Raw genomic sequence first — 18,237 nt, 5'->3', positions numbered from 1 at the left:
GTATGCTAGTAAAAATGTGTTTGCTTTAATGGGAAGTTTTTTTTTCTTTTGCCAAGATGGCTGCTATGAAAAGAACCTCAACATTTTCTTTTCATAAGAGGTAAACATCCTGATAGCTGGAACAGGATTTACCCAGCACCTTAGTGAATGGTTTGCAATTTATTTTGCCCTTGATAGCAAGGAGCCGCTTTGATAAATCTGCCTGCCTTATGCCTCTGTTTTTGAAAGGGCAGCGCTGCACAGTGCAGTATAACATAATTGTTTGTCAATTTTCAAATAAGACTGCCAGAGACTTTGTGATACCTGGGACATTGATAGTTGAACTTGGAGAAAGTTATCCAGACCAGGCTGGTGACCTGCATATTATTTTGTTTTCATGTTTATAACCAAGACCTTTTGGAATTCATGTTCTTTTCATATTTTTTGCTTGGACTTGTGAATTGAACAATAAATTTGATTTTTGTAACTTACCTGTGTGAGGCCATTCTGATTAAACTCATAAGATAAGTTTTGCACAACAGGGACTTCCTCCATCTTGGGGAAGCACGCTGGGGAGAATATTGTGAGCGTGAGCCGGTTACTGCGAGCTCTGAGGACCGGCCACGCTACAGTCTCGATGGATTTGTTTTCTTGTTGGTTTCCCTTGCGATCCATTTTCCTTTCCGTCCCCTTCTTGTTCTGCAGACTTTTGTTTATTGTCTCTCTTGTCTTCCTCCTCTTCCTCTCACCCCCTAGAGCTCTCCCATTTCTCATCTCGTCCTTTCCCCAGCCTTCTATTCCCATTTATCTTTCACCTATTTCCCATTACCATATTTCTATTCTCGGTACTATTCTCCTCTCACTCATCTCCTTGATACCCCCTTGGCCTTTTCCACATGGTTTCCACCATTCTTGGTATCTCCTTTCCCTATCCCTTAGCCTTCTAGACCAGCATTTCCTCCCTCTCCTTTCCTTCCCATACCATTGAAGCCTGACATGTCCCTGTCCCATCTCTTTTTCATCCTGTCACCTCCCATGGCCCAGCATCTCTCTTTCTCTTCCTTGTCATCCTCCCCATAGTTTTTTTTCCCTCTCTCTTTCCTCCCTTAAGTCCAATATCATTCCTTTCTTTCCTCTGTCTGATTGTCTAGCATGTTGACTCCAGTAGCAGTCACCAGGCACTGGTTTGCATTTTCAGCCTGCCGCAAACCATCTCTTTACTGTGTCTTGACCCATTTATTGTTACTTCCTGTTTCCTCAGGGGCAGGACATCCTAGAGAAGAGACATCAGCCAGCTATTAGAATGTCAATTGTCAATGCTAATTGACAGTAATTGAATTGTATACACAAATTGTACACATGCAACTCAAAGCACCATCTACAGAATCCATACAAACATAAGACTAGCCATACTGGGTCTGATCAATAGTAGCCTGTTTCCACAACTACCTGACAGAAAGGACCTGGCCAAATCCCGGGGTTTGTGATCAACAGCAATATAAAAACAACCAACTAGACTAGACTCTCCAATTTACTGATAATGACCCCAGATTACAAATCTTTCAGAAAAGAAATAAAAACCATGCTATTCAAGAAATACTTGAAGACAAACTAACACAAGACTCATCCCAATTAAACTTTAAAGTCTAAACTGTGGCAGTCACTTCATTGTCTCCCTATCCATTTCTGCTTACAATTCAAACTTCTCTTATTAACTTATAAAAGCAATCACTCTACAGCTCCTCAATACTTCTCCTCAGGAACTCCATTCATTGGGTAAGTCTCTCTTATCTGTACCCTTCTCCTTTATCAACTCCAGACTCCATCTCTTCTATCTTTCTGCTCCACATGCCTGGAACAGACTTTCTGAGTCAGTATGTCAAGCCCTGCTTTTAATTCCTAATTCCCACTCACTTGTAAAGTACCCATATCTGTTTTATCATTTCCCCCCCCCCCCACCCCTCTCTCTAGCTAGATTAAAGATAGACAAAGCAATGGGGCTGGATGGTGTACATGTGAGGGTACTGAAGGAATTTAAGAAAGTTCTGGTGGCTCCGCTGACTGACTTTTTCAGTGAGTCTTTAGAGTCAGGAGTGGTACTGAAGGACTGGAGAATTATGGATGTGGTCCCTCTCCACAAAAGTGGAACATAAGAAACATAAGAATTGCCACTGCTGGGTCAGACCAGTGGTCCATTGTGCCCAGCAGTCCGCTCACGCGGCGGCCCTCTGGTCAAAGACCAGCGCCCTAACTAAGACTAGCCCTACCTCCATACGTTCTGGTTCAGCAGGAACTTGTCTAACTTTGTCTTGAATCCCTGGAGGATGTTTTCCCCTATGACAGACTCCAGAAGAGCATTCCAGTTTTCTACCATTCTCTGGGTGAAGAAAAACTTCCTTATGTTCAATTTTAGAGAGTGCCCTCTCATTTTCCCTACCTTGGAGAGGGTGAACAACCTTTGCCCTTCAGTACCTTGAATGGTTCGATCAGGTCCCCCCTCAATCTCCTCTGTTCGAGGGAGAAAAGGCCCAGTTTCTCGAATCTTTCGCTGTAGGCCAATTCCCCCAGCCCCTTTTTTTTTTTTTTTTAATCATTTTTATTAAGGAGTCAACAAGGGAAACAAGCGAAATACATGGATAAAATGAAAAAGCATCCATCAAGAAGAATTCAATGTACACTAACAAAAACATTAAGCACTGCAAGAAAACACAGAAGTATCCAACAGCAAGAACAATACGTCTCCCGCTCAGCTCCAAACAATTTTGTTTAGTAGAACATAACATACCCACCCCAGAAATCGCCTACTCAAAGGACTGCACACACACCGTACCAAGTACACCAGCCACACTCGCTAACAGACACCAAACACCCCCCCCCCCCCCCGTCAATCACTCCCCCCCCGTACTCCCAAGACTACTGGAGACCAGAGGTAACCGTAAGAACACCCGCCACAGGGCTAAATATGCCAGCACCTCAGGATTAGAGGAACGAGTATGATAGCCAAGCTCAAAGTGGGCCAGTTCAGTCATCTGATGAATCCAACTATCCAATGGGATGGGTCCTGCTTGAGTCCAAGATTGTAATATTGTTTAACTATCAAGAAGGTCAAATAAATAAATCGCCTCTGAGGAACAGTGAGGCCTTGCTCTTCCAACAGGGTCTGGTCGCCGAGAAGCAACGTTTTATACTCCCACTCGATAGTGCGTTGCAGAACTAAGCGAAGCTGCACAAAGGAGAAGTTCCATAAGGAGAGCTCAGAACACTCCAAAAAGGAATGTAATAACGTCCCAGGGGCGCCTCTGCATTTGATACACACAGGTTCCTCCCACAAACCCATGCGAGCATCCCTTTCCATTGTGATGTAAGCCCTATGAATGATTTTAAATTGGGTCTTCTGCCAAGCTGCGGATTTCACGAACGCATACAAAGTGTGAAAAAGCGCCAGAAGAGTTAAGAGTATACTGTGTAGCCAGATCCCGGTTCCATGTATTGCATAACAAAATTAGCGGCCCCCGAGATGCAGAAGATCGAACCAACTGGTACCAAACCGACAGGGAGCTTAAGGCAGCCAGTATGCTCAGTAAATACCCATCAAGGGGGCCACAAGTCCACTCCTCGCCAAGCTGCAAACAAAGACTCTGATAGTAATGACGAGCTTGTAAATAGGCAAAGAATTGAGTTTTGGGAATGTCCCACCTGTTCTGAAATTGGGCAAAGGAAGCAAAGACACCCGTATCCCTGTCTAGCATATGAGAAAGAGTCAAAGCCCCCTGAGAAGCCCAAGTAGCAAAAGGGAACGGCCTAAACCTGGGGGAAAGTCCGGATTACCCTGACGTTGCAAAAAAGACGAAGCCCATGGAGATCGCACCTGCCTCCGATGCCACCACCGCCAAGCCTGACAAAAAGGACGCAAAAACTTCAATTTGGAGAGTACCTCGCCTCCCACACCACTAGGTGCATGCACAAGATTCAGAAAAGTAAATGGTGCACTCCAGCCCGCCATCCATCCCAGCGGGGAGAATCTAGCCACCCCCGTCACACCTTCATGAATGAAGCGCATTAGAGCCACCACATTATGGGCACGGACATCCGGGAGGCCCAAGCCCCCTCCTGCTTAAAAAGCGTCAGCTTCCTCTAGCCCCTTAACCATCTTTGTCGCTCTTCTCTGGACCCTTTTGAGCAATACAGTGTCCTTCTTCATGTACGGTGACCAGTGCTGGACACAATACTCCAGGTGACGGCGCACTATGGCCCGGTACAGCGGCAGGATAACCTTCTCCGATCTGTTCATGATCCCCTTCTTTATCATTCCTTGCATTCTGTTCGCCCTTTTCGCCACCACCACACATTGCACGGACGGCTTCATCGACTTGTCGATCAAAACTCCTAAGTCCCTTTTCTGGGAGGTTTCTCCAAGTACCGCCCCGTATCCTGTATTCGTGCATGAGATTTTTGTTACCTACATGCATCACTTTACACTTATCCATGTTGAACCTCATCTGTCATGTTGATGCCCATTCTTCGAGCCTGATTATATCACGTTGCAGATCTTCGCAATCCCCTTGTGTCTTCACTACTCTGAATAACTTCGTATCGACTGTAAATTTAATCATCTCATTCATCGTACCTATGTCCAGATCATTTATAAAGATGTTGAAGAGCATGGGTCCAAGCACCGAGCCCTGCGGCATCCCACTGGTGACACTCTTCCAGTCCGAAAAATAAGGAAGAAGGGAATTACAGACTAGTAAGTCTGATAAGTAGTATTAGCATATCTCACAATATTGTCCTGCTTAGAAAAGCCAAAAGGAAATGCCATGAGAACATAAGAACATAAGCATCGCCAGACTGAAACAGATCAAAGGTCCTTCAAGCCCAATACTACCTGGCAAATAAATATTCAGATGTAATTTAGGGCTTTCTATACAGCTTAAATTGTAATTTAAGTAAGATCATTCCAAGCAAACTGATCAATTTGTTGCCTCTGAATTCTCAACAGATCTGGAAAATGAGCTATAGAAAGGGTGCAAAATTAGGATCAGCTGAGAAACATTTTGGAAAAGTCAATCAGGCAAGACGGTCATAAACAAAAGGTGCTTTTCAAAAGAGGTATGAGCAGATGTAGACTGCTGAAAATGTAGAATAGAAGATTAGAAAGGGGAAGTAATAGATGGTTAGTGCAGAGGGCTGAGATGCTAGGGACTGGTTTCAATTCCCATGGCAGCTCCTAACCCTCCATTGCTCCAGGTACAAACAACTTGGATTGGGAGCTCACTAGAGTTCTTTATGCTCCCCTTCTAAGGAGAAAGTACTCACATAAAATCACCTTGACGGACACAATCTGATGACCAGCCAGCACAGCTTCAGCAAAGGCAGATCCTGTTTGACGAACTTGCTGTACTTCTTCAAGGGAGTAAACAGGCAGATAGACAAGGGTGACCCAGTTGACATTGTATATCTGTATATCTGGATTTTCAGAAGGCGTTCAACAAGGTTCCGCATGAACGACTACTTTGGAAAATTGTGAGCCATGGAATCGAGGGTAAAATACTCACGTGGATTAAAAACTGGCTGGAGGATAGGAAACAGAGAGTGGGGGTAAATGGACAATACTCAGACTGGAAGAGCGTCACCAGTGGGGTGCCGCAGGGCTCGGTGCTTGGACCCGTGCTCTTCAACATCTTTATAAACGATCTGGACATTGGTACGATGAATGAGGTGATTAAATTTGCGGACGATACGAAGTTATTCAAAGTAGTGAAGACACAGGGGCATTGCAATGATGTGCAATGTGACATAATCAAGCTCGAGAAATGGGCAGCGACATGGCAAATGAAGTTCATCGTGGATAAGTGTAAAGTGATGCATGTCGGTAACAAAAATCTCATACACGAATACGGGATGTCCAGGGCAATACTTGGAGAGACCTCCCAGGAAAGAGACTTAGGAGTTCTGATCGACAAGTCAATGAAGCCGTCTGCGTAATGCGCAGTGGCAGCGAAAAGGGCGAACAGAATGCTAGGAATGATTAAGAAGGGGATCACGAACAGATCGGAGAAGGTTATCATGCCGCTGTACCGGGCCATCACCTGGAGTACTGCATCACCTGGAGTACTGCATCCAGCACTGTACCGGGCCTCACCTGGAGTACTGCATCCAGCACATGAAGAAGGACACGGTACTACTCGAAAGGATCCAGAGAAGAGCAATTAAAAATGGTTAAGGGGCTGGAGGCATTGCTGTACAGTGAAAGATTGGAGAAACTGGGCCTCTTCTCCCTTGAAAAGAGGAGACTGAGAGGGGACATGATCAAAACATTCAAAATACTGAAGGGAATAGACTTAGTAGATAAAGACAGGTTGTTCACCCTCTCCAAGGTAGGGAGAACGAGAGGGCATGCTCTAAAGTTGAAAGGGGATAGACTCCGTATAAACATAAGGAAGTTTTTCTTCACCCAGAGAGTGGGAGAAAACTGGAACACTCTTCCAGTTATAGGGAAAAACACCCTCCAGGGATTCAAGATAAAGTTGGACAAGTTCCTGCTAAACTGGAACGTACGCAAGTGAAGCTGGACTCATTTAGATCACTGGTCTTTGACCAAAAGGCCGCCACGTGAGCGGACTGCTGGGCACGATGGACCAGTGGTCTGACACAGCAGCGGCAATACTAAAAAAAAAAAAAAAAAGTGTACAGCACTGCATGCATCTAGTAGCACTATAGAAATGATAATTGATAGCAGCAGAAGCCATGGGAAGTTCATTTTACTCCACAGAACTATATGTTCTTTATCTGGCATCATTTTCTCAGGTTTTCTTTACCATTGATGGTGTTTTGTTTGTCATACCACCTAATGTACTCTCTTTATTGTATAACACTTGAAGACCTACTCTAAAAGTCATACGTCCTTCTCTCTTTCTCTTTTCACGCCACAGGTTGGCCTCTAATAATCTGACAGATGCTTCTGCGCCTGTGTTGGCAGATTCAGTTTCCAACAACCAGTGCCTGAAACAGCTGATCTTGTCCCAGAATGGGTTCACCAGCACCTTTGTCCTGAGTTTGAGCCGCATTATTCTAGGATGTGGTAACCTGACCGACATCTTGTAAGTGATTCCTGCATTTCCAGAAAACTATGACAGGCAGCTGTCTTAATAGAGAGTGGAGGAGGTTGTGGGTTCAAACTGTGACCCTGGGCAAGTCACTTAATCCTCCACTGTCCCAACTGCATTGTGAGCCCACCGGGACAGACAGGGAAAATGCTTGAAGTACCTGTATATAAACTGCTTTGAGTGTGGTTGTAAAACTAGAAAAAGGCAGTATACAAATCCCAATCCCTTATCTCTCAATGTTCTCGGAGTCTATCCCATGTGGTTATGTGGATTAAAACTTGATATACCGCCAAAGCTTGCAACACTTCTCAGTGGTTTGAATGAACATAATTTGCAGATACAACAGGTATGATTAAAGGAGAGTGATACAACAAAAAGCAGACCAAATGAGTATATGGAGCAAAAAGAAATTGAATGTAACATATGCCTGACATGGCCACGTTTCAATAGGCCGTCTCCGACCCTGGCAGTGTTCAAATCCAAGCTAAAGGCCCACTTTTTTGAAACTGCTTTCAACTCTTAAGCCTCACTTACTGCTGTCAGATACATAAACCCACTATAATAATAACTATTTTATTTTTATATACTGCCAAAGCCATGAAAGTTCGAGGCCGTTTACAACAATCAGCGAAGTGGTCATCAAATAAAAGGTTACGGAATGAAACACTATAAGATTCTTAGGTTACAAATCGTTTTTACTGATTTTCTAAAACTGAAGTAGGATGAGGAATGCATGATAATGTTACCCAGCCAGTTCTGTCCAGGAACTCTTGTGTAGCGGCAGTCCTTCAATGTTGGATTCTGCGAGTGAGTCCAGATTAAATGGAGAAACCAAGTATATAGGGGCCAGGCCAAATACTGATTTATAACAAAGGCAAAAAAATGTAAACAAAACTCATGCTTCCAGGGGCAGCCAGTGAAGTTTTTGATAATAGGGACTTATGTGTTCCCATTTTTTCAGCCCAAAAATCAGTCGAACTGCCGAATTTTGAATAACTCAGAGTCTTTGGAGGTTTTTTTTTTTAAGGTTCCCAAATAAATGATGTTACAATAGTCAAGTATGCTTAAAATGGAAGATTGAACTAATAAGCGGAATGATACTGCATCAAAATATTTTCTGATGGTTCTGAGTTTCCATAATATCGAGAAGCATTTCCTAACCAATAAATCCGTGTGTACATTTAGGGTAAGGTGTTAGTCCAGAGTCACTCCCAGAATTTTTATGGAATAGTCAATAGGGAAGGTCTGTCCTTTCACAAAAATCATTGAGTCTTTAATTTTATCATTTGGGCTTACCAAGAAAAAATTGGTTTTGTCTGAGTTGAGTTTTAATTTCAATTCGGTCATCCATAATTCAATTTGCTTTAAAAATGAATGACAGATGATTCTTTGTTTCAGAGGACAGGGTTGTAAGGGGAATGACTATAGTGATATCGTTTGCATAGATATAAAATTTGACTTTTAAGCTTTGCAATAAGTTCCCCAATGAGGGAAGGTAAATGTTAAACAATATTGGGGATAGAGGAGAGCCCTGCGGCACTCTGCAAGAGTTTACCCAGCTCCCCAACCCTGAAATGTTCCTGTCAAAATTAGATTGCAAGCTCTTCTGAGCAGGGACTGTCTATTGTATGTTAAAATGTACAGCACTATGTACGCTTTCAGCGCTATAGAATAAATAGTGCAGTAGGTTGCAAACTTTTAAAGCTGTGGCACACTAATCTCGGGGTACCTGGAAATGAGTGGATGTCAATGTGATGACCTCCAGCTGCAGCCCTGAGCCTCCCATTAACACCTTTGGGGGTTGCTGCAGATGGAGAGGTGCAGGCGTAGGCTGACTGACTCTCGCTATGAGAGGCACTTCCTGTGAACAGTCAACTGATGCCTCTCCTCCTCCCTGGCATCTTGCGGCACACCTGGAACCTGCCACGGCTTTTGTAATATTTTACTCTAGTGTAACAGCTTACCAAATAATCTAGAGTATTCAAACACAAAGAATACACTTCTCACTGGTACAAAAATTCAGCAGCAGCAGTCCTGCTCAGTGGCGGTGGGCGGACCGCCCTGGGCACCATCTTGGGGGGGTGCCGGCACCTCTCCGCCTCACTATGCCACACTTGTGCTCTCTCTTCCCCCGTACTTCTTTAAATCTTTGCCAATGTTGGCAACTTCTCCAGTCTGTTGCTCGCGCCGGCTTGGCGCCCCTCTAAAATCACTTCTGGGTTGCAAGGCCAGGAAGTGGCATCAGAGGGAAAGCCAACACTAGAGCGAGCAGCCAGCAGGAGAAGCTACATGCTGGCAAAGATTTAAAGGGGTACAGGGGGAAAGGAGGGTGCAAGTGTGGCATGGGGGCTGGGAAAGGACAGGGGAGGGGTGAGGGGCAGGGCTGTGTCACCGCCCCAGGCCCTCCTATCCTCCCTACACCACTGCACTTCATGTTACACTAGAGAGAAGCTGGTTTTCCTCTCTAGTTTTGCCTCTGATGTGGCTCCATATACTTAGAAACATAGAAACATGACGGCACATAAAGACCAAATGGCCCATCTAGTCTGCCCATCCACAGTAACCATTATCTCTTTCTCTCAGAGATCCCACATGCCTAATGGAAACATGACGGTTGATAAAGGCCAGTTAGCCCATCCAGTCTGCCCATCTGCAGTAACCATTATCTCTTTCTCTCTCCGAGAGATCCCACGTGCCTAATAGAAACATAGAAACATGACGGCAGATAAAGACCAAATGGCCCATCTAGTCTGCCCATCCACAGTAACCATTATCTCTTTCTCTGTCTCAGAGATCCCACATGCCTAATGGAAACATGACGGTTGATAAAGGCCAGTTAGCCCATCCAGTCTGCCCATCTGCAGTAACCATTATCTCTTTCTCTCTCCAAGAGATCCCACGTGCCTAATAGAAACATAGAAACATGACGGCAGATAAAGACCAAATGGCCCATCTCGTCTGCCCATCTGCAGTAACCATTATCTCTTTCTCTCAGAGATCCCACGTGCCTAATGGAAACATGACGGTTGATAAAGGCCAATTAGCCCATCCAGTCTGCCCATCTGCAGTAACCATTATCTCTTTCTCTCTCCGAGAGATCCCACGTGCCTAATAGAAACATAGAAACATGACGGCAGATAAAGACCAAATGGCCCATCTAGTCTGCCCATCCACAGTAACCATTATCTCTTTCTCTGTCTCAGAGATCCCACATGCCTAATGGAAACATGACGGTTGATAAAGGCCAGTTAGCCCATCCAGTCTGCCCATCTGCAGTAACCATTATCTCTTTCTCTCTCCGAGAGATCCCACGTGCCTAATAGAAAACATAGAAACATGACGGCAGATAAAGACCAAATGGCCCATCTAGTCTGCCCATCCACAGTAACCATTATCTCTTTCTCTGTCTCAGAGATCCCACATGCCTAATGGAAACATGACGGTTGATAAAGGCCAGTTAGCCCATCCAGTCTGCCCATCTGCAGTAACCATTATCTCTTTCTCTCTCTGAGAGATCCCACGTGCCTAATAGAAACATAGAAACATGATGGCAGATAAAGACCAAATGGCCCATCTAGTCTGCCCATCCACAGTAACCATTATCTCTTTCTCTGTCTCAGAGATCCCACATGCCTAATGGAAACATGACGGTTGATAAAGGCCAGTTAGCCCATCCAGTCTGCCCATCTGCAGTAACCATTATCTCTTTCTCTCTCCGAGAGATCCCACGTGCCTAATAGAAACATAGAAACATGACGTCAGATAAAGGCCAAATGGCCCATCCAGTCTGCCCATCTGCAGTAACCATTATCTCTTTCTCTCTCCCAGAGATCCCACGTGCCTAATAGAAACATAGAAACATGACGGCAGATAAAGACCAAATGGCCCATCTAGTCTGCCCATCCGCAGTAACCATTATCTCTTTCTCTCTCCGAGAGATCCCACGTGCCTAATAGAAACATAGAAACATGACGTCAGATAAAGGCCAAATGGCCCATCCAGTCTGCCCATCTGCAGTAACCATTATCTCTTTCTCTCTCCCAGAGATCCCACGTGCCTAATAGAAACATAGAAACATGACGGCAGATAAAGACCAAATGGCCCATCTAGTCTGCCCATCCACAGTAACCATTATCTCTTTCTCTCAGAGATCCCACATGCCTAATGGAAACATGACGGTTGATAAAGGCCAATTAGCCCATCCAGTCTGCCCATCTGCAGTAACCATTATCTCTTTCTCTCTCCGAGAGATCCCACGTGCCTAATAGAAACATAGAAACATGACGGCAGATAAAGACCAAATGGCCCATCTAGTCTGCCCATCCACAGTAACCATTATCTCTTTCTCTGTCTCAGAGATCCCACATGCCTAATGGAAACATGACGGTTGATAAAGGCCAGTTAGCCCATCCAGTCTGCCCATCTGCAGTAACCATTATCTCTTTCTCTCTCCGAGAGATCCCACGTGCCTAATAGAAACATAGAAACATGACGTCAGATAAAGGCCAAATGGCCCATCCAGTCTGCCCATCTGCAGTAACCATTATCTCTTTCTCTCTCCCAGAGATCCCACGTGCCTAATAGAAACATAGAAACATGACGGCAGATAAAGACCAAATGGCCCATCTAGTCTGCCCATCCGCAGTAACCATTATCTCTTTCTCTCTCCGAGAGATCCCACGTGCCTAATAGAAACATAGAAACATGACGGCAGATAAAGACCAAATGGCCCATCTAGTCTGCCCATCTGCAGTAACCATTATCTCTTTCTCTCTCCGAGAGATCCCACGTGCCTAATAGAAACATAGAAAGATGATGGCAGATAAAGACCAAATGGCCCATCTAGTCTGCCCATCCACAGTAATCATGATATCTTTCTCTGTCTGAGAGATCCCACGTGCCTATCCCAGGTCCTCTTGAATTCAGACACAGTCTCTGTTTCCACCACCTCTTCTGGGAGACTGTTCCATGCATCTACCACCCTTTCTGTAAAAAAGTATTTCCTCAGTATTTTCACGCATATAACGCGCGCGTTATACGCGTTTTTACCTACCGCGCATACCCCTCGCGCGTTATATGCGTGAGCGCGGTATACCAAAGTTTTAAAACATAGTTCCCACCCCGCCCGACGCCCGATTCACCCCCCCAGCAGGACCGCTCGCACCCCCACCCCGAACGACCGCTCGCACGCGCTCCCATCCGCACCCGCATCCACGATCGGAGCAAGAGGGAGCCCAAGCCCTCTTGCCCGGCCGACTCCCCGACGTCCGATACATCCCCCCCCCCCGGCAGGACCACTCGCACCCCCACCCCGAACGACCGCTCGCACGCGCTCCCACCCACACCCGCATCCACGATCGGAGCAAGAGGGAGCCCAAGCCCTCTTGCCCGGCCGACTCCCCGACGTCCGATACATCCCCCCCCCCCGGCAGGACCACTCGCACCCCCACCCCGAACGACCGCCGACTTCCCGACAATATCGGGCCAGAAGGGAGCCCAAACCCTCCTGGCCACGGCGACCCCCTAACCCCACCCCGCACTACATTACGGGCAGGAGGGATCCCAGGCCCTCCTGCCCTCGACGCAAACCCCCCTCCCCCCCAAGAACCTCCGACCGCCTCCCAGCCGACCCGCGATCCCCCTGGCGACCCCCACGACCCCCCCACCCCCCTTCCCCGTACCTTTGGTAGTTGGGCCAGAAGGGAGCCCAAACCCTCCTGGCCACGGCGACCCCCTAACCCCACCCCGCACTACATTACGGGCAGGAGGGATCCCAGGCCCTCCTGCCCTCGACGCAAACCCCCCTCCCCCCCAAGAACCTCCGACCGCCCCCCAGCCGACCCGCGATCCCCCTGGCGACCCCCACGACCCCCCCACCCCCCTTCCCCGTACCTTTAGTAGTTGGCCGGACAGACGGGAGCCAAACCCGCCTGTCCGGCAGGCAGCCAACGAAGGAATGAGGCCGGATTGGCCCATCCATCCTAAAGCTCCGCCTACTGGTGGGGCCTAAGGCGCGTGGGCCAATCAGAATAGGCCCTGGAGCCTTAGGTCCCACCTGGGGGCGCGGCCTGAGGCACATGGTCGGGTTGGGCCCATGTGCCTCAGGCCGCGCCCCCAGGTGGGACCTAAGGCTCCAGGGCCTATTCTGATTGGCCCACGCGCCTTAGGCCCCACCAGTAGGCGGAGCTTTAGGATGGATGGGCCAATCCGGCCTCATTCCTTCGTTGGCTGCCTGCCGGACAGGCGGGTTTGGCTCCCGTCTGTCCGGCCAACTACTAAAGGTACGGGGAAGGGGGGTGGGGGGGTCGTGGGGGTCGCCAGGGGGATCGCGGGTCGGCTGGGGGGTGGTCGGAGGTTCTTGGGGGGGAGGGGGGTTTGCGTCGAGGGCAGGAGGGCCTGGGATCCCTCCTGCCCGTAATGTAGTGCGGGGTGGGGTTAGGGGGTCGCCGTGGCCAGGAGGGTTTGGGCTCCCTTCTGGCCCAACTACCAAAGGTACGGGGAAGGGGGGTGGGGGGGTCGTGGGGGTCGCCAGGGGGATCGCGGGTCGGCTGGGGGGCGGTCGGAGGTTCTTGGGGGGGAGGGGGGTTTGCGTCGAGGGCAGGAGGGCCTGGGATCCCTCCTGCCCGTAATGTAGTGCGGGGTGGGGTTAGGGGGTCGCCGTGGCCAGGAGGATTTGGGCTCCCTCCTGGCCCGATATTGTTGGGGAGTCGGCGGTCCTTCGGGGGGGGGGGGGAGGGATGTATCGGACGTCGGGGGGGGGGGGGGGGCATCAGGCTTTCAGGATGGGGACAGACCTTCAAGGGGGGACAGTGCACGGAAGTCAGGGGGGGTGAACGGAGAGTCGGGACAGCGCACGGAAAGTCAGGGCGGGCGAAAGGAGCGTCGGGCAGCATGCGCGGTATACCCGTGAGCGCGGTATATCAAAGTTTTTGTGCAAATCATCGTGATTTCTGCGCGCTATATCCGTGTGCGCGTTTTATACGGGTGCGTGTTATTTGCGTGAAAATACGGTACTCCGGAGCCTCTCACCTCTTAACTTCATCCTATGCCCCCTCGTTGCAAAGTTTCCTTTCAAATGAAAGAGACATTACATAGGTATTTAAACGTCTCTATCATAGCTCCCTTCTCCCTCCTACCCCTGAATCATCAGAGATCTGCCTCTCATGTCTCTCTAAGGATGGAGATGGCAAGCTACACAAGAAGTAGCAGCAGCAGGAAACCCACAGAAAAGAGGAAGCCCATTTCTCAGGCCGATACCATAGCCTCTTCCATCACCCACATGGCAGATAAGCAGCCCCGAGGCCCCTCTAAGGAAGTTACAGTACAGTATCAGTATTTTGGACCAAGTATTATTATTACTTTTTTTAATTTCTAGACTGCTTAAACCTAAGCAGGTTCCATACAAAACATAAAAAAATATTTCATCAAATAATATACATTGCACATGTTATTTCTATTTACACTCTAATAAATTATGCTCAACATAACATCAAGTTTAAAATCCCTTCATGTCTCACACATAAACATCAAAATATCATTTGGGTGTGCTCTAAGACATTGCAGGAAAGTTAACTCCCTATGCTCCACAAAAAATATATAAAACTCTAATCTAAATTTTTAAGATAAGGAGCACCCTCAGGGTGAGTTTGAAAGCTTTAAAGAACGACTGTAATTTTTCCCCTCCTTTCCCTCTTACCCTCACTTTCATGTCTGTCAAGTTATGTTTTTGATGTTCACCCATCGTCCTTATATATTTATGACTCTTTTCTCTTTCTAATAATTTTACTGTGAACCAGCCAGATACCTGTTGATGGTCGGTATATTAAAAAGGTAATAAACTTGAAACTTGACTCAAAGAGCAGCTCTAGTGCTTAGAATAGCAAAGCCAGTCCCCTCGCTGAGAATCATAGGCACAAGACGTAATGATATGTTCTCCGTGAAAGCCCCCACACTGTGGAACTCTCTTCCAAATTTTATTAAAAGCGAAAAAGACCTCGTCTCTTTTAAGAAAATTTTAAAAACATATTTATTTCAACATGCATTTGATTCATGAAACGTAACATCTTAGGTTCTTTCATCCTTTTTTCTTTTCTTTTCTTTTTTCTTATCTTGCCCCATTATTACCCAATGTGCTTTCCTTTTGATGTAAAATTCTAACAAATAACGAAATTGTAACTTTCCCCCTCCTTCCCACTCTTTCCCGTTTGTCCAATCTGTTTGTCTATTGTCTAACCTTTGTAAATTAAATGTACTACCACATTCTGATGGTTTTTTAAATTGTACATCGCTTAGATATTGTTATAAGCGATTCATCAAATGAAAATTAAACTTGATTAAACTTGAAACTACATAGAAACATAGAAAGTGACGGCAGATAAGGGCCACGGCCCATCTAGTCTGCCCACACCAATGACCCTCCCTTACCTTTCTCTGTGAAAAGATCCCACGTGTCGATCCCATTTAGTCTTAAAATCAGGCACGCTGCTGGCCTCAATTACCTGTAGTGGAAGACTATTCCATCGATCAACCACCCTCTCGGTGAAGAAGTATTTCCTGGTGTTGCTATGCAATTTCCCACCCCTAATTTTCCACGGATGCCCTCTTGTTGCCGTGGGACCTTAAAAAAGAAGATATCCTCCTCTACCTGGATACGGCCCGTGAGGTATTTGAACGTCTCGATCACGTCTCCCCTCTCTCTGCATTCCTCGAGTGTGTAGAGCTGCAATTTATCCAGTCCTTCTTCATACGGGAGATCCCTGAGTCCTGAGACCATCTGGGTGGCCACTGAGCAGAGATTACCACTCACTGCCAGCCGCACACCATCATCTGGGTGCTCCTGTGTGCTTTAAAGTGCAAGTCAAGTGCAAACAATGTGCAATAAATAAATATATATAAAAGTGGAAGACAAAAGGTTCACTGTCCTGCAATGCCCCGAATGCCTAACCCACTGACCTGACCAGAGAATGAAAAAATTAGTCACGTGTCCCTCCAGTTACTTAGCTGAATAAAGGTTCTGTAGTCAAATAGTAGCAAGCAGAGTCCAGCTTTTTTTGGATCAAAGACCAAAGTTAAGGTGCTGTCCTCTTTCAACACGGCAGGGTTTCAGGGCAATAGCCCCTTCCTCAGGAAACGAACAGGGAGGGAATTCCAAAGTCTCACCCCAGCTATGGAAAGCATTGATGCTCTAGATCAGGGGTAGGCAATTCCGGTCCTCAGGATATCCACAATAAATATGCATGAGACAGATTTGCATCTCAAGGAGGCAGTGTATGCAAATCCATCTCATATATATTCATTATGGATATCCTGAGAACCTGACCTGCCTGTGGCTCTTGAGGACCGGAAATGCCTACCTCTGCTCTAGATCTTACATACCAAACATTATTTTCCTTCATGGAGATCATTCTCATCCCTCCTTCAAATCTCAATTTTCTACCGGGCTGATATATCTTCCAGAGCATGTGGAAACTTAAAGGAATTGACCCATATAAGGTCTGATGCACCATAGATAACACTTTATGACAAATTATTTGTGGTATTGTAAGCCAATGTAATTGCTTTAATACATAACATAAATCTTTATATACTCGGAAGCCCAGCTCCCCCTTAAAAGGGAAGGAGCCAACGGCGAGGTGAAGGCTGTGAGAAGGAGAGGAGAGTCGGGAGGCGGTTGAACAGTAGCGGGGAGTCGGGATCAGGAGTGGAGAGTCAGGATAAGGAGAGCGGAGAGCGAGGCAGGCAGGAGACAGAGAGGGGCAGAGGCGAGAGATAGCTCCACCCACCCCTCCGACATCACCAGAACGCGGAAGCCTAGCTCCCCCTTAAAAAGGAAGGAGCCAACGGCGTACAGCCGTTCGGCGCGTGGCAAAGGCGAGCGGCAAAGGCAAGCAGCAAAGGCGCTCGCCTTAGCAAGAGTGCCTTTTCGAAGGGCCTCAAGAAAGGCCAAGTCATCAAGGACACCAGGGCAGACCAGCAAGGTAAGGAAGCGGCAGACACTAAAGGTAAGGGGGGAGGCAGGCACAGAAGGAGCACACACACACAGGAAAGGTAAGGTAAAGCTAAGACAGCACACACAACCAAAAGGCAGCAAGGCAAGGAAGCGACAGGCACAGAAGGTAAGGGGGAGGCAAGCACAGAAGGAGCACACACACACAAGGAAGAAACAGGTACAGAAGAGAGCACACCCACACATGAGCAAAAGGCACTGATACATTAATTAGAGATAGAATCCAGAAGATGAGCTTCCCAGTGTACTGCACGGACTGCTATATGTACGATTACCTCCCCTCTGGGAGGCAGTCGTATATATGCAGTCGATGTAAGGAACTGAGAAGCTTGAAGAAGGAGGTTAGTCGACTGAAGTACAGTATTCAAGAACTGGAGGGACTTTACATCACGGAAGACACGTTCAGGACAGAAGACCCGCTCAGGACAGCTGAAGACCCAGAGAGAGAGAGGCACATCGAGGAACAAGTCAGGGAGCTCAAGGAGTCCATCGAAGAGGCCTACAGGAGGGTGGAAGAACAAGAACATCGTAGGAAGGACGAAGATACACCCGCATGGAATAGAGGACAAGAGCAGCTGGACTCCAAGGAAGAATAAGCCCATAGAAGAACTCCACAGGAAGGGGAGGAAGCGGTAAAGCGCTCCGAGGACACAGACCTGCGACTGAAGCGAAAATTGAAGAAGGGAAAGTCTGCGATCCTAGTTGGAGACTCAATCCTAAGGAATGTAGACAGCCACATAGCAGGTGGGAGAGAGGATCGACTAGTGACCTGTCTCCCAGGAGCGAGAACAAAGGACATCGTGGACAAAATTGGAGAGATCCTGGAAGGAGCAGAGACGTCAGAGACTGCAATAATGATCCACATCGGGACAAATGATGTCAGCAGGAGAGACTACAGAAGAAGTGCACTAATAGAACAGTTCAAGATCCTGGGAAGGAAGTTGAAGATGAGGACCCAGAAGATAGCGTTCTCAGAGATCCTACCAGTACCGAGGGCTGATGTGAAGAGGCAGACGGAACTACAATCAATAAATGCATGGATGAGGAGATGGTGTGAAGTAGAGGGGTTCCACTTCGTGAAGAACTGGACAACGTTTTGGGTAAGAGCAAGCTCTTCAGGAGAGATGGACTGCACCTGAGCGAGGC

At 47.2% G+C, this 18,237-nt stretch overlaps 1 protein-coding gene across 4 annotated transcripts in view; it reads left to right on the top strand.

Annotated features, from left to right (window-relative positions):
* Positions 1-18,237, top strand: part of LOC117357318 (NACHT, LRR and PYD domains-containing protein 3-like) — a 191,077-nt gene that overhangs the window by 97,181 nt on the left and 75,659 nt on the right. For 3 of the 4 annotated variants that reach the window (XM_033937711.1, XM_033937695.1, XM_033937721.1), the window contains one exon: positions 6,912-7,079. The exons of the other annotated variant lie outside the window; for it this stretch is intronic. In XM_033937711.1, the coding sequence (XP_033793602.1) occupies positions 6,912-7,079 (168 nt within the window). The remainder of the gene's footprint in view (positions 1-6,911; positions 7,080-18,237) is intronic. 4 annotated transcript variants of the gene reach the window in all.

This window comes from Geotrypetes seraphini, chromosome 1, assembly GCF_902459505.1.
Source record: "Geotrypetes seraphini chromosome 1, aGeoSer1.1, whole genome shotgun sequence".
In the NCBI taxonomy this organism is placed as follows: domain Eukaryota; kingdom Metazoa; phylum Chordata; class Amphibia; order Gymnophiona; family Dermophiidae; genus Geotrypetes; species Geotrypetes seraphini.
The sequence above is the reverse complement of the archived record's forward strand: the minus strand, read 5'-3'. Positions and strand labels throughout refer to the sequence as shown.